Source organism: Cygnus olor, chromosome 2 (genome assembly GCF_009769625.2).
Source record: "Cygnus olor isolate bCygOlo1 chromosome 2, bCygOlo1.pri.v2, whole genome shotgun sequence".
NCBI lineage: Eukaryota > Metazoa > Chordata > Aves > Anseriformes > Anatidae > Cygnus > Cygnus olor.
Window position 1 is genome coordinate 139,464,039 of NC_049170.1, and position 15,916 is coordinate 139,479,954.

Consider the following 15,916-nt stretch of genomic DNA (forward strand, 5'->3'; position numbering starts at 1 on the left):
CAAACATTAAATGGCAAATCTACTGTGCACAGTAATATTTCTTATCATGATTATAAAATTTGTATTTCAAAATTAACTCAGATTTTATAGCAGACTTCAAAAATGTTACATATAAAGATTTAATAAAAATTAAAAATTAAAGTTTTTGCATTTACTGGGCTTTTGAATTATTTGTTAAAAGCTACTTAAAATTTTCTGTGAAAAATTAAAGTGTCGTTTAAGGAATGAAGGTACTAGCTTAAATTATCCCCGTTGTATAAAGTAATCAAACTTTTAAGTCTACCTCAAGGCAGTTTCTGTCCACTGTAACTTCCATCAAGCATTTCCCGCTGTTGGCAGAAGATGAATACAGACCCTGGCTTGGTCGGCCAAAGAGATCTTCTTTGCGAGCATTGGGCTGAAAATTAACAAAAGCATTCTGGGTAAATAATATACTTCAGTTAGAAATGAAAATGTAAACTGCAGTTATCTTTCAGAACACCATCTCTGGTGTCACCTGTAATAGATGGGGCTGGTCTGCCAGGGGGATGGCTTCTGCCAGAGGAACCTCAAAAGGATTGGGTGGAATGCAGCCAAGGAACGTCATAGAGTCTGATCGTCTGAAAAATGGATGGTTTTGGCCAGTCTCTGCTGGGAGGGAGTCATCATCTTTGTCGTTGAGTGTAGCACCTAAATATCAGAGAAGATTTCACTTCAATTTTGAGTTATAAAAGCTAAAGATTTGAATTATCAACAGTTATTAAGCTCCTCTCTTATCTATCCGACTGAAGGAACAGGAATGCACACCACCTCTCTACAAATTTATCAGCTCTCCAGGATGCTTCTTCAAACCCTCTATTTTTATTAAGTTGCTTAGTTGTCGCTTTTATTCTTTTTACTGTAGCAAGTTTTAATGAATGTACATTTAATAACTGTAGCTGTACTATATATACTTCATACAGAGTACACATTCTATCGTTTTCAGCAGTATCTTCAACAGATTGAAACAATCACAGTTTAGCCCAGATTCAAATTTTAAATTCTGCCATTGTGCAGAACCATAAGGGCACAAACTCTGCAGGTTAGAGAGAGAGAGTAGATAAAAAGAGGGCCCCAAAATGAGAACAAGGAATGGCAGGAGAAATCTGGTAAAATAATAATGGTATGAAAGTCTTTCAAAGCTAGACTTTAGTAAGGACATCTTTCCATTGTCTTAACATATGCAAATAGCAAACACTTATTCAAAGCCTCAGCTAGCTAATGGGAAAAAAACATTGTGAAAGTATTGTAATTTAGCATATGATAGAAGTGTTTCTGTATACAAACTTTGATTGGTATCATCATCATTTTCATGTTCTGAATCTTCATTGTCAAGACCCAGCTCCAAAAGTTCACGAGTTCTAAAAGAAAGAAAAAAGCATTTACAACTGTTGCAGTCAATAAAAATCAACAGTATAATCAGTAAATATACTCGCAAACTTTACATCATAAGAACTCTAAAGTCACTGGTGAACAAGTAGGTATTTTCCATTGAGAGGTGGTATTCAAAGCTGAAAAGTACCTCTCATTACATAGTCACTACACTGCTCAGGCAGTTACCCCTAAATGCATTTGGCCACCTACCAAGTTTGATCTAAAGAGTTAAAGCTTCAGTCAGCGATAGGTGCATTTGTTTTTAAAGACCACATCAGTGTCAAAAAGTCTAGGAACCCTAAATTAGGGGAAGAATTATATAACTGAATACTATTCTAGAATTCACTTGTGTAGAATATGCTTGATCCTATAATTTCAAACGATCACATTTCAAAACGTAAGCCTGAGTTGTGTATTAGAGAAATAGATTTCACTGTATTATAATAAGCATCAAGAACTTTGATTAGTTTTGATTTGTGGCAGTGTGTGCCAAATATGTTCTGGAATTAGATGAAACCAATAAAAACATTTCATGCAGGCTACTAAAACGTCATCTAACTGCAGCAAGGGACTTTATTCGAATTTGAACCACTCACTTCTAAATGAAGAAGTCTAAGCATTCATAGCTTAAGCATTTCATGAGAACTTAGCAATTCTTTGGTGAACAGATTTGACAGATTTCAGTACATGAATTTTTGGGGGACAAAGTAGATTCCAGAAGTATGTTACTGCCTGGAAAAGGTTTAAAGCCACAGCTTCAACTACTCAACTCAGTCTGCATCAAAACTTGAATGAGTTACTGCATTAAACCAACAATACTTCTGAGGAAACTACTGTTTCTAGCAATAACCTCTGGTATACATTCTGAGGTTCTAACAGGCCTTACATTACCATATACATTGAGCCTAACATCTGAACTAAAGCAGCAGTCCAGTGTATCTTAAATATTGATACCTCGTATTTTACAGTTGTTGAATTTGTAGAGAAAATGAACAGTTGTGTTGTGTTCGACCCGCGACATTGAAAATCAGGGGCAGGGATAAGCAAAGACTTGCATTTATCTAACTGTTGACTATGACTACTCAGGTACATCACCTCCAAACTTAGTAAGTAGAAGAAATTGATAGCATAGACTACCAACACATGGATATGCACGTGATCATTAATCACCACTTCAAATCACAGGACATTCTAAAAAAAATCTTTCTTAGGAGGAAAGAAATGCAGGCATACCTTGTAAAATGCTATCGTTGAAGCAACATAACAGAAAACGTCAGTAAGTTGAAAAGCTATCAATTTCCCTACCGTGCTTTACATAATCAGGTTAAGACTTAAGTACCCCAACCAAAGGAGAAAATTGAACTACTGTGCTCACTATACCAAATTTTTAAATTTTCTCTTATGCCATTTTTAGCATGTTTAACAGATTTCTAACTTAGTCATTATCATATTAAACATGAGGAGCAGAGTGCATTTTTCAGCTGATAACTGGTCTTTAATGCATCTGTTAGAGGCATTGCCATGCAATGAAGTTTTTGGTTCTGAGTCAGACTCAATACCTTTTCCGTTCCAGCTGAGGAGTATCCAATGTTGTCTGTTGATTCATCGCCTTAATCCAATAAATAAGCGCTTGAAAAACATATGCTACATGCTTTAGTGAACAGACATCTAGAACAGGAAGGACATCTGAGTGCTCATCATTGTGCGAACGCATCAAAGACAGTGCGTAGTTCAGGAAATCACCACGTGCTGACATCATTCCCTGACGAGCACTGAGTAAAGTAGCACGCCTAGTGAAAGAAAAGAATTGAATACGCAGAGATTAGGCATCCTTTACTATTAGTCTCTACATTTGAGATATAGATATGAAATACAAAACAGTGGGATAGTAAGAGCAATGATTTCACATTTCTCCGTGTGAACGCAGCTCAGGTACAATATATTACACGGAGTTATTACCTGAGATAAAGCTACTACATCAGAATAAACCAAGTAGCAACAACAACACAGGCAGCCACCTTAAATCAAAACAATAACTATGCCGCTGCATTACAAAATTAAACTAAACTAGTACTTCATATCCCATGCAATAATCAAACTATTTTCATACCTTCTTCCCTCGAGTGTTCTTAAGCTAGCTTCCTCACGAGCTGTCATCCTTTCCCTTCTGGCTGAGTTCTGAGAAGCATGGAGAGGATGATTTGGATGCCCAGGATCACCAGCAGATGCTAACGCAGAACCATAACGCAGCTGTGCTTCTGTAGAGTCCATGATACTAACCATCCAATTCCAAGTAGGAATAAGCTTTTCTTCTACATAATTCTACAGAAAATGAGATTTAATGAGTTTTGCAAACAACAGAAACAGATGATAGAATGCAATCTCAACACAAGCCTTCACCATTGCTTTTACAGTTACATATGATTTCCCACAAAGAGACTCTAAAATCCCACTCAAGAATGACCAACGAACAATTTCTGAAAGCTTTATGGAGATAGCTGATTTACTGTAGTGGTGTGCAGCTCTCTTCCCTTACTACCTTAGTGTTTCTGTAAAGCATCCTCACGATCTCTCCCTCATTTTTAGGTACCTCTTCTACTCCTCACCTTATGTCCACACCGCACAGCTATGTACATTTTGGTCTAATTCCCAAATTTTTGGTAGCTTTAACAGCCCTCATCCCAATATGGTGTCCTCCATCCTTCACCACTTGCAACTTCAGCGAAAAGGACAATTTTCTATGCAGATCTTAATTTTAACTGCATACAAAATTCCTCTTTTAGCTCAGTCTTTTCCTTACTTGGCTCCAATATTAGCTCTGTAGCCTGATTTTCTTGCCATTTGCTAACTCCACTGATTTGGTTCTTGATCCAACACCAGCCAGCTTTCTTCATTCTTTTCTATTCTGGTCTTTAAAAACCTCAACTATTTTATGATTCCATCTAAAAAAAAATCCTAATTCTACTGAAAATGTATGTATACAAAGTTGTGTGTGTTCTTACCTGTAAGTTAACAGCATCTTGATAAGTCAGCTTCACTGCAGCTGGGATCTGAGAATACACTAAATGATTGTACTTGGGAATCAGACCCATTAGGTCAGATATCTGCCGTATCACTATACTGTATGCTCTTGCTAAACTGCTTGCAGATGTTAAATAGCTGCTTGCATTGCTGGCTTCAAGTGCTGCAGCTGCTGCTGCTGCGCTCGTACTGATGGTACCACTCCGACGTAGGTTGGATGGATCGATGTAAATCAAGCCCGCTGAACTTGCTAAATATAAAAGTATGACATTGATGAATTTAAGCTTTGCTACGCATTTTATGTATTGACAGATATCATGACCATTTCTAGTAAAAACCCTTGTAAATATTACTGACATCACATCTATAGCAAGTAAAAAGTTACTACCTAGAAAAAACATGACTAGCTACTGCAAGCATATTTATACCATTTTAAGAACTAGACTGGATCCTTCCTTCTGTTAAACTCAAAACCAGTACTAGAACGGTCAAAGTATGTCATTGCTGTCCTTCTAGAACAAATATGTAACATTTCGTCCTTAAGAGAACAAATGAAAACAGAGGAGGGAGCAAAGCCACAAGTTAATTGACTTTCATGAATGCATTTTACTCAGACTTGCCTGCTGGGGCTGATGTACTAGAAGGAGCAGTGCTAGTAGTTCTCTGGTTTTGGGTATTGCGTACAGCCCACTGCATAGAACGAGGAGCTTGGGCAGCACCATTGGCGTGTGAGCTATTTGTGGTTCGCTCCAGAGGCTCATCAAGCATAAAGGTCTCCTGTTCTATGTCATCGCTCTGACTGCTGCTGCTATCCGAGTCGCTAGAATCATTTGATTGAGAGTCATCTTCAGAAAAAAATGCCGGTACACTGCTAGCTCCTATTAAAGAAAATAAGCAATAAACAGTAATTGACAATTGCAGTCATATGCATGCATAGATATATCATACAACTGTTGTAAAAACGTTTTCCTTAAGAAGAAATTACACATTATAAAAACATTCACATACCACTACCACAAATTTTCAGTAAATTATCCTTATGACATACTGCAAATTTTCCAAAACCAGTTTCACAAAAAAAAAAAAGCACTGAGATTATTTGCATTTCAAAAGACAAATGAAGAAATCTGATTTTTAAAACGTTCACTGATTCTGCCCTGTCAGAAGGCTCTAAAAACTGGGCTTCCAGACTGGACAGTAGAGCAGTTACTTTCAAAAAGCCTTTAAATGATTGTTCAGGTTTCAAATTTTGCTTTAAACCATAGCTAACTTCTGCACTAAAAATGAGTGAAAATATTTCACTGCACTTCACGGGAGTGATAGATAATCTTCAGCTAACACATGCAGAAGCTCTGTAAGAGCAGAGAAGACGGCTCTCACTTTAGCACACCTTCTGCAAAAAAATCTGCATAGTTCCTTCTAATTATAGGCAAAGGAAAAACAGGAAATATTGGAAGATGGAGGTGTGAGGGAAGAAGCTGGATGAAGAAGAAAAAGAAAAGGAAAAGATTACGAGGGAAAGGTGTTTGTTATAAGAACATCATGATCAGGTAATTCTCACTCTGCTCAATCTAATTGTGAAGTAAATCATTTCTCCAGTATATGTTTGAAGTGCTGGATACAGTCCAGCTCCAAAGGCAAAGGATAACATTTTTTTAGCTGAAACCAGTCCTGCCCCTATTAAAGCTAAACTACTACTACATTTCTTTTTCCTGTACAGTTTAATCCTAATATCTAAACGGCTAGATTAAACATGAGATGAGGTAGCATACCTGCTTCTGAGCCAGCAGTAGCTGCAGTGACAACACTTCTGCGCCCACTAGCATTGTCCTGATTACTGTGGTTACTCTCACTGTCACTTTCTGTTTCAGCAGCAGCTAGTAAATCCAACTCCATATCACTGCCTACAAAAAACAATATAAAAAAACTCACGTTTAAAAACAGAGAAAAACAGAGTGGCTGTAGTAGCTCATAAAAGACATTAAACTAAACCCAGAGCCCTTGACTATAGCAAAAACTAAAAGATATACAGGGAAAGAGCATAAAAGCAGTGCAAACATGAAGCAATACTTGCAGCTTTTTCCTCATTTTTCAGCAGTTAGCTACCCCTGACCTTCTCACTCAGTGCTGTGCGCATACATTCAATACACACACTGAAAATTAAGGCTTGAAGGATTAGTTGCTCAAACCAAAAGACTCCACAGCTATTTGTGGACATGTATGAGAAATTAACCACATGCTATTTCAAGTGAATATCCAAGGAATATCTGAAAACTTTTTTTTAAAAAATCTATTTAAAAATACAGGTTCTATTCAATTTTAAGTTTTTAGAATTAATATTCCAAATACTCAGCAAGTGGATAAACAGATTTCCTGTCCTGTAAATGAACTGACTGGAAACATGAGGCACAGACAGAAAGAATAGAAGGTAATTTTATTTAAATCATACTTTTGGACAATCTAATCCCAAAGAGACAAGATAAGTCACATTAATACTAAGAATTTCCAAACGTAATGGATGAATTTTTTCTATTAAAAATTGATCCATAATTCCATATTTCACGAGTAGTTTGAAAACTGGTTCACCACGGTTCAGATCCTTTTTGAGAGCACATCTACCGTAACTGCTATTCTATTAGTCATTCAAGAGCTTAGCTACTTTTCAGTCCTCCAAACAGTTTGCGTCAAAAATTGTCAATACTTTGTCAACAGTAACAAATACAAAAGGAAAAATCTAATATGTTAACATCTAACAAGCTTTTTTTTTTTTATTCTTTGATGCTTTAATAGTCTCTCCTTGTGCAAAAATAAAAATTGCTTTTATCAGGGAGGTACATTGCAATCTGTAATTTTACCCATCTCCTTTCTACGATGTGTAGCCCTAACTCCTTTGATTCTCTGTTTACGGAAATCTCCCAAATCATGATCATTAGTGACTATGAAGATCCCTTTTGGTTTTGATGCACAGTTAGTTCACCCAACCAGTAATATGCACAATGTACATTATACATACCATCTTCATCATGCTCATCATGCTGTCCTTCTGCTTCAGCATTTTCTTCACCATGTTCTTCCTGCTCATCATGATGGTCTTCTTCACCAGCTACCCCCTCAACCACCTCAACCTGGAAAGAGCGTTTTAATTTTATACCAAAATAATTTCTATATCAAAGATCTATGTGTTTTCAAAAGCAAAGTGCAAACTTTCATTTAAAAAACTAACAAGAAAAAAGATCTAAGAAAAAGATCCCACGAATGAAAGACAGCTTTGGACATTAGATTTTAATGATGAAAGGGTAACACTGAACAAAGCCTAGAAGTCTAAATAGGGAAGCGCTATCATCCTGGTAGAAGTCCCTCTAGTAACCATATGTTGAAAGACCATTTTTAAAGGGAGTTATAACAAAGTGTAAGATTACACATAAAGGAGACTACAGATGTATGTATTGTATGCTAAGTCATTCTGTTATTCTGTCAAATGCTTTGTATATACTTCGTATACTCTCACGTAACTAAATGTTCCTGGAAACAACATAGTTTTGTATTCAAAGCTCTATGAAAACAAAATGCTTATGGAATTTTATGGACTCCACAAAATATTGCTGTGCTGTAAGGGATACCCTGAGTATCTTTTGCAAGCTAAAGGCCTTGATGCATGAATTTTTGGCTCTGATATTAAAGCATATGCTAATGCATTAGGTCCCATACTGAGGGGAAGAAAGAAAGGGAGAAAAAGAAAACTGACCTCTTCCACATCTGCTGAAACGATATCATCTTGTTCTTCATCCCTGCCACGAACTGGCTGTGACTGGCTGATTCGTCTTTGCTGAGGATTCCTTATGATGTACGATGACTGAGACTGACTAGAACTTAAAAGAAAAAGAAAGAGGTTATAACAAAAAAAAAGCATTAATAAGGAAAGGAAAAAAAGCATCAGTTCTGATCCTTTTTAAAATGAAACCTTCTAAAAGCATGAAGTGCCTAGACTGAAAAAAACAGACTGAAGAAAGACTTTTGCAGGTTTATCATGAAACTAAGATCAGCTTCTTTTTCCTAGATGGGTGGGTAGAAGGCAGAATAACTCACTGATAGCAAAGCTCAAATGAAATAGTAAATCAGCACACCTAGACCACCTAAAACCTGTAAAGACCTTCAAAAACTTGTAAGAGAAACTCCGTGCTTCATGTGTAAATACTTCCAAAGTCAGTAGATCACTTGCATTCAGTTGAAAGCTAGCAAAAACATTTTTTTTTTTATTATTTTTCAGAGGTATACAGCAGAAGGCAAGAAGAAACGGATGTGAGTTAGAACAAGAAATTCATGTTATGCTAAAATAAAGGAGAAGGAAGAGGGAAATAAAAAATAAAACATTTCAAAAACGGTTTCACAGTGAGCGTGGTCACCGATCCAAAAAGGTTATACCAAAAGATTGTGGAATCTAAATCCTTGGAGAGATTTTGCATCTAAATGGACAAGGGCCTGAGTGACCTGACAAAAACTTGAATGGGGACTTATGGGGATGTGGGAGTACAGGGGGAAGGGGACAGGGTGATGACCTCTGGACATCACTATCAACCTAAATTACATAAGAAAGCTGTCACTAGGAAAGTATTTCCAAAATACTCGTCCAGAATAAGAAGCTTTACCATTTTTCTACTAACAAAAGGTTAATAAACACAAACCAAAACAACAACAAAAACATAGAACAAAACCCATCTTTAACAGTCTTTGCAAAGAACAAATAGTGAGCCTTTACCTGCTAGACTGGTCAGATGATGGTCTTGGTGGTAGAGGCTCCACAGAAAATAGTTCTTCACTTCCCTGCATGGCATCTATGCTGGTGCTAGCGAGAGTAAAGGGTGCTGTAGGACGTGCAATTCCCATCCTGACCGGAATAATTAAAGATTCTGCTACATTGCACAACTCTTCGACAGCATAGGGCAATAATGCCTGGAATACACGTTTACATTTTCCAATTGGCTGTGGAATAAAATTGCTAGGGAAAAAATAAGGAAAAATAAAGGTAAGTACATCTTCAATATGAATTTTTCAACAAATTTTTCAAACAATCCTATCTTTAGTATGTACATACATGTGTATATAGCAGCAATATGCAGAACTACTAAAGTCAGTTAGAAACATTCAGTAACTTGAGAGACTAAGGCTGAGCATCTAAATCTACCAATGATAAACAGATAAAGATTGTATTTTTGACTAACATAATAAAAAACCTACTTCCCAAAACCCTGAACAGAGAAGTTCAGCATCTATCTTAAGAAACTAAACTTTACAAGCTACACACAATACCAGCAGCTATTGTGCAATCTTGAGGCACGTACATTTCAATACAACACCGCCTACAGACTGCACCTTAGTTCAAATGTTTCTGCCTATTACTGATGAGTATCAACTCATTTATTGAGAGAATTAACAAAAAAGCAAACAACCAAAACAACCCCCTCCTACCTTCCGCACTTACTTTTTCTTTTTGGAGGAAGCCATTTCCACGCTAAGAATGACAAACACTCTTGCCACAGAACGCAGGAATCTCATTGTAACAGCAATCGCTTCTTCTCTACGTCCTGGCGTATACTTGTTTTGTAATTCTTTTACCAGAGTACCCAGTAAAGTATCTAAAAGCTACAGAAACAGATTATTACAACCCAATAATAGAGTGTAATTTAGAAGCACGAAACAAGACAGATTAAGATTCAAGAACAGACCACAGTGATACCAGCGTAACTTCGCAAATAACACGATTTGAAGTTATTCTCATATTAGTCTCACAGTGCATCACCCAAAATACACTAGAATATCCCATTATATCACAGGGAGTTTATAAGAAAGATGGAAAAAGACTTTTTACCAGGGTCTGTGACAGGATGATGCGCAACAGTTTTAAGCTGAAAGAAGGTATATTTAGATAGGATATAGCAAAGAAATTTTTCACAATGAATGTGGTAAGACACTGGAACGGGTTGCACAAAGATGTTGCAGATGCTCCATCCCTGGAAGTGTTCAAAGTTGGACAGGTCTTTGAGCAACGTTATCTAGTGAGAGATGTCTCTGCACAGCAGGGGGACAGACCAATGATCTTCAAGGTTCCCTGCCAAGCCATACCATTCTATGACTATTCAGAAGTCTACGTAAAACATGGCTAAGCGTGCTTACCAAAATATCTGCTGTACACTTGACAATAAGGCAATGCGTAAAACAGTCCAAGCGAATAGTTCCACTTTGCTGATTAAGGTAAACTTGTTCTTCAGGCAAGAGATGGCCTATCCTACTGCTTGCACTAAGACTTAGGAAAAAAAGAAATTAAGTTTTATGTAAGTCAGCAGGTCTCAAACATCAGATCAAACCTTACATTGACAACTATTTGTAAATACACACGGGTCTTTATTTTCCTGGGAGCCAAACATGATCATAGACTTCAGTGCATTCCAGTCTTGCAAAACACGTTCCAAAGCAAGCTGAGCAAATCGAGGAGGTTCTAAATCGTGATCAGGCATATCAGAATCTATAGAGATAAAAAAGCAATATGAGGAAGAGGTATTGAATTTTTGTCATTTATTATAAATACCATTTATTTCAGTGAAAGGGCTCTTACCTTCAGGATTTGCAGTTTTACGATTACGATCTTCCCTAATTCTAGGTGGTCTGTATTGGCAGTGTTCCACAGTTTGCCTGGCAACTGTCTGTACTAAAAATAGTAGGAGATGTTCTCCCCTGTAATGAAAAATTGATTAGTGGAGATATCATACCACATATTTTAAGCAAGAAAGATTATTCTGCTCTAGTCACTGCACATATGAACTTACCTGCTATTTGGCATAGTAACAAGATTTGTGGTGGTAAGCAGGCGGTAAAGGAGATCAAGGCGAGCAGATTTCTGTCCTGCAATTAGTGTTTTACACTTGCACTTCTCCCAGCAATCACAATAAGCTGTGGGGGATGTTCGTTTCAGCCTATAAGAAAGAGAAAAGGTGAGCTGCAAACACTGTTCATTAACATACCAAATATTTTCCACAGGCTGTAGGTGTTATTGTAGACATCACAATTCCTACTACAGTTTTTGTTTATTATATTAGCAAGATACAAAGATGTAGCTTAAAAAAGAAATGCATTTTTTAACGCCGCTACACTTGGCATTTGCTATTCTTGTTTCCTACACTCACTTTATGAGGGCTGTTTCACTGTAGAGCTTTTCATAGTGCCTTAAAGCTCATCCAAGAACGTATATTCTTCCCCAAAATATCCTCCAGCCAAAGTTAAGTTGAAGTTCCTTTCTACATGCACTAAAACCTCAATAATTGTCAAAATGCTGAGAATATCTTTATAATTTTATTTGTTAGCTTACTATAGCAAGGATATTAATGTGGTAACATTTACACACTGTAACAGCAGTACAGAACATCTGCAGCTTCAAAGCTTTGGTCAGGTTGATCAGAGACATCTTGACTGTTCATTTGACTGCTAGCTCACTTCTCCCTTTATTACAGTTGATCTTGGAGATAAATATACTACACTTCTTTATGAAAGTTTACAAGAACGATCCGTCCTTGGGAATCACAGGCTTCAGAAAATTTTTGGAGGTGCCCAAAATGAAGAATATTATTCTCAGATTATTAAGCACTTAAAGGTGTTAGACTTATTCAGTTACTCTGAATTCTATAAAGTGAAAATTACGAGATGGCTTCACGTTATTAATTCAGACCCATAAAATAAATGCTACAGAGCAGAAGAAAATGAAAATATATTTAAAATATTTTACCGATCTTCTGTTCTCTAATATCTGAAGATTTAAATCAAAGGAGAAAAACAACCAAAAACAATCAAGGGGAAAAAAACAACCAAAACCAATCACCAGTAAAGAAAAAAGCCACAAGACTGATTTAATTGTAAGAAACAGAACACAATACTTACTTGCAGTCATGTCCTTTGTGACAGACCCTTGCACATTCTGTGCAGCAACAAAGAGATTCTAACAGGCCACATGTTCGGCATTCAAATATATCCTAAAAAAATTAAAAGTATTATGCAGAGTTTTTCCTTGATGCACTTTCTATCCGAGAACATTTCGTGTTAAAATAAAATTGCAGTTGTTAAACCTGATGCCTTCACTTAGAAGTCAGTCGATTCTAGAAAGTGAAACTGTTGCTAATTTTAATATTCACTGCTTTCAAAGAGCTATTTCCATCAAAAAATTTGCCAAAGTTAGTGAGGTGAAAACCACACCCATTAACAGCAATATTCTGACCAACACTGCCCGCCTTGAGAGTAAGGAGCAGTGACAATAGTAGACAAGTTACAAAAATTAAAACTACTTCAATGACTCAAAAATTAGATCACTAGACTAACATAATACATGGTTGAAAAATATTACTTAAAAAGGAAAAAAGCCTTACTTGGTTAATATGTTCTGCACCAGTCCAGGTAAAACTGCATGTATCATTACAACATAAAACATACAAGGGAGAGTCATCTGGATTTGTACCGGAAGGACAAACCATTCCCATAAACACATCATCTTCTTTTTCACTTGAAGTTGCTTCAGCTAAAAGAAGAAAAGAATGGCAGCGTTTAAAAAGAAAAAAGAAACACCACAGAAACAACCAACAAAATCCATACTTGACAGAAGAATCACAGAGTAAGTTTCAATGAAGTCTCCTTCACTTTTTTTTTTTGCAAACCTTGTATGTCACATCACAGGTAATTGTTACAGAAGCTGCTGCCAGCTCCTGACTGAAAAATAACCTTGAACAATCTTCCTCCAGTTTTAAATTCACTTGCATTCTGATTAATTCAATGAATCACCATTTTGAAGGATTAAAAAAAATAATTTGAGCAATATTCTTATGAGGAATACACTCAGTCCTATAGAATGGTTGTGTGACAAAATCTGATCTGCTTAAGTTTCTCCTTAAGTTCAGCTTCACATATGATCAATTAAATACTTAAATAAACACCAATGTTGAAAGAGTCACAAAGTATGTGTTGGCATAAAAGTCACTTTAGTAACATCTAGTTTGGCCTACTGATCTTTTTCCCCCCAGTTCAAAGACATAAATTCACTGTGATACCTGTGTACCACTGAGAAGTGGAACCTTAAATCAATAATGATTGTAAAGCACAAAAGCAGTAATATTCATATAAATCTATCATAATACATACACTACAAATAAGGGTGACACTCCATAACAGATTTCCAAAACATGCAGCAGTATACTTTACTATTTTGTAAAGACATGTTTATCACCAACACCTGTTGCTCAAACCCATGTACTACTGCATACAAAGAAGTACTGTAATGAATCTGAACATATGCTAATACCAAATTTTAGAAATAAACAACACACTAATAATTAGTGAAACTGATGTACCTTTAGCAATTTTTTGTGCAGTTTCTAGAATTGTAATTGCAGCAGGATATGCCCGGCCACTAACTGCTGACATAAATGGTGTCATGCCTCTTGCATCCCTAGTGGGGAAGAAAAAGAAAAGTCAAAACACTGACCTTTTATGTTTATTTTTTTTTTTCCAACAGGAAAGGTAGGAAGCATACAAAAACTTAACACTGCTACCCTTGTGCAAATAGAAATACCAGGGAGTGGTTAAGCACTTTTACTCATTTTACTTCTGTACATGATACAAAAGCCGCCAACTTTCTAACATTCTCCATTTTAGCTAATGTGACTCTAAATTAAACTTTTTAAAAAGGTCTCTATACAATAAACTGTGTTATGTAACATTAAAAAGAATAATGAAAATTCGTTTGAAAACTCTTACTTGGCTGACAGCAATTCTCGAAGATAAGGTTGTAAAACAACACTATCACATAGCAATTTCAGTATGAAATGAGCATTTGCCTTCCGATCTTTTGATTCCACTACAGATGGTTCAGTAGAAGGCCCTATAATGAGAAAATGAAAATGCAGAGAAACAGTCTTCCCTCAAAAAAATGACTACCTATTAAAAACAAATAATTCAATGTTTCACTTCAGTGATTCGTCAGTCGTCAGTTTGTTAGCTGCAGCAACATTTCATTGAAATACTGTAAATTTCAGTTCCAAATTACGTTCTGAGATACAGACAGTAAGCCCAATTTCATACTGATCACCAAATTTTTATGTTTCTCATTCTTCAGGTAAAAATAATTTTTACATAAAATTTCAGGTACTCTGTGCACTCGTGAAATTCTGCTTCAATCCAATCTTCATTTGGTTAGAAGTGTTTGCATATGTAGAAAGTCTGTGCAAGCAAAGATGTCTTTTCAGATCATTTTGCTTCTAAAGCATAATCAGATAAGCAGCAGTTCCTCACCTGGTATCGTGGAGGTGCTCGGTCCTTGGCCGGTGCCAGTCGCTGCTGTGGTAAGAGATCCCACAGCGGGGGCCAGGATAAAATCAATGTCACCATCTTTCAGTAAACAGAACAGCAGGATGTATATCAATATATAAAGACATCCCTAACAACATGCTCTTTCTGCAGCGTCTAACACACTGCAAGCTCTCTCTATTTAATGGGTACTCTTTCCTACAAACGGCCACATTCCCAGGCTAGCATCAATGGAGCCAACAGTATAAAGCACACTTCACGGAAGTTTGACGCCAGCATAAGAAAGACACATACGGGATTAAAAGAAGAGCTTTTAAGCCTTCAGTAAAGTCTTAAAGCATGCCTTGCTATCTCAATGACATTAAATGTTTCAGTCTCACAGTCAAGTCTAAGCAATTTACCTTAAAGTCATTGGTTCCTTCATTAAATCTCTTATTTTACAGTCTAATTTGATACAACAGCAGACTTACCCGGATCCATTGCAGGAGGATCGGGAACCCAGCTGGGAGGAGCTATTGGTGGAGAAACTGGGTCCTGGTGATCACTTGATGAAGCACCAGCTTCATGTCTGCCCAATCCAGCAGCTCTCAAGGATCTTCTCATCATCTCCCTTAGTCTCAAACTGAATAAAAAAATAAAATAAAAAGGTAAAAATACAAACTCATTTTCATTTATCATTAGAACATCTTAAAGCTGACTTTCAAACTGAAAAACGAAACCAAACTTCTTATTTACATTTTTCTTCATCATTGTGTAGAACAAGCAAAGAGGTATTTTTCATTCCTGTGTTCCATTTTGTTATAACAGGATATACCAGCCATGGAAGAAGAGGCAGTCATCGACTAATCGAGATGGGTTTGAGCCCAGAACACGTTCACTTTTTCTCCCTCAGCACTGCCTGCTGCAGGGTAGAGCAGGTGACAGGCATTATCACCACTATTTGAAATTCCTTTTGCCCCAAGCTTGTTGCCAGGACCCTGGCGTTTGCTCCTGTTGATGCTTTTTAAATCTAACTTCAAAAAACAAGTTCATGAAGGAATTGAAAAAAGGGCTTAAAATTATTTTTAAGGTAGCATTTAATTTAAAATTTTTCAACAAAGTACTGTTTTACTGACGATAGTCAAACAATTTTAAGAAATTCCATATCATCTTACAAGAGGAAGAA

The 15,916-nt window shown here is 36.6% G+C and overlaps 1 protein-coding gene across 20 annotated transcripts in view; it reads right to left on the minus strand.

The window, feature by feature from the left end:
* Positions 1-15,916, minus strand: part of UBR5 (ubiquitin protein ligase E3 component n-recognin 5) — an 83,411-nt gene that overhangs the window by 11,149 nt on the left and 56,346 nt on the right. For 10 of the 20 annotated variants that reach the window (XM_040548656.1, XM_040548673.1, XM_040548667.1 and 7 more), the window contains 22 exons: positions 15,222-15,373; positions 14,737-14,832; positions 14,203-14,326; positions 13,797-13,894; positions 12,822-12,970; positions 12,340-12,431; positions 11,235-11,381; positions 11,024-11,142; positions 10,807-10,933; positions 10,585-10,714; positions 9,893-10,053; positions 9,170-9,409; positions 8,159-8,282; positions 7,427-7,538; positions 6,186-6,317; positions 5,034-5,291; positions 4,395-4,663; positions 3,503-3,714; positions 2,952-3,182; positions 1,306-1,379; positions 497-669; positions 284-418 (listed from right to left, as the gene is read on the minus strand). In XM_040548656.1, coding sequence (XP_040404590.1) covers positions 284-418; positions 497-669; positions 1,306-1,379; positions 2,952-3,182; positions 3,503-3,714; positions 4,395-4,663; positions 5,034-5,291; positions 6,186-6,317; positions 7,427-7,538; positions 8,159-8,282; positions 9,170-9,409; positions 9,893-10,053; positions 10,585-10,714; positions 10,807-10,933; positions 11,024-11,142; positions 11,235-11,381; positions 12,340-12,431; positions 12,822-12,970; positions 13,797-13,894; positions 14,203-14,326; positions 14,737-14,832; positions 15,222-15,373 — 3,355 coding nt within the window. The remainder of the gene's footprint in view (positions 1-283; positions 419-496; positions 670-1,305; positions 1,380-2,951; positions 3,183-3,502; positions 3,715-4,394; positions 4,664-5,033; positions 5,292-6,185; positions 6,318-7,426; positions 7,539-8,158; positions 8,283-9,169; positions 9,410-9,892; positions 10,054-10,584; positions 10,715-10,806; positions 10,934-11,023; positions 11,143-11,234; positions 11,382-12,339; positions 12,432-12,821; positions 12,971-13,796; positions 13,895-14,202; positions 14,327-14,736; positions 14,833-15,221; positions 15,374-15,916) is intronic. The other 10 variants (XM_040548674.1, XM_040548672.1, XM_040548666.1 and 7 more) reach the window with 3 other exon arrangements.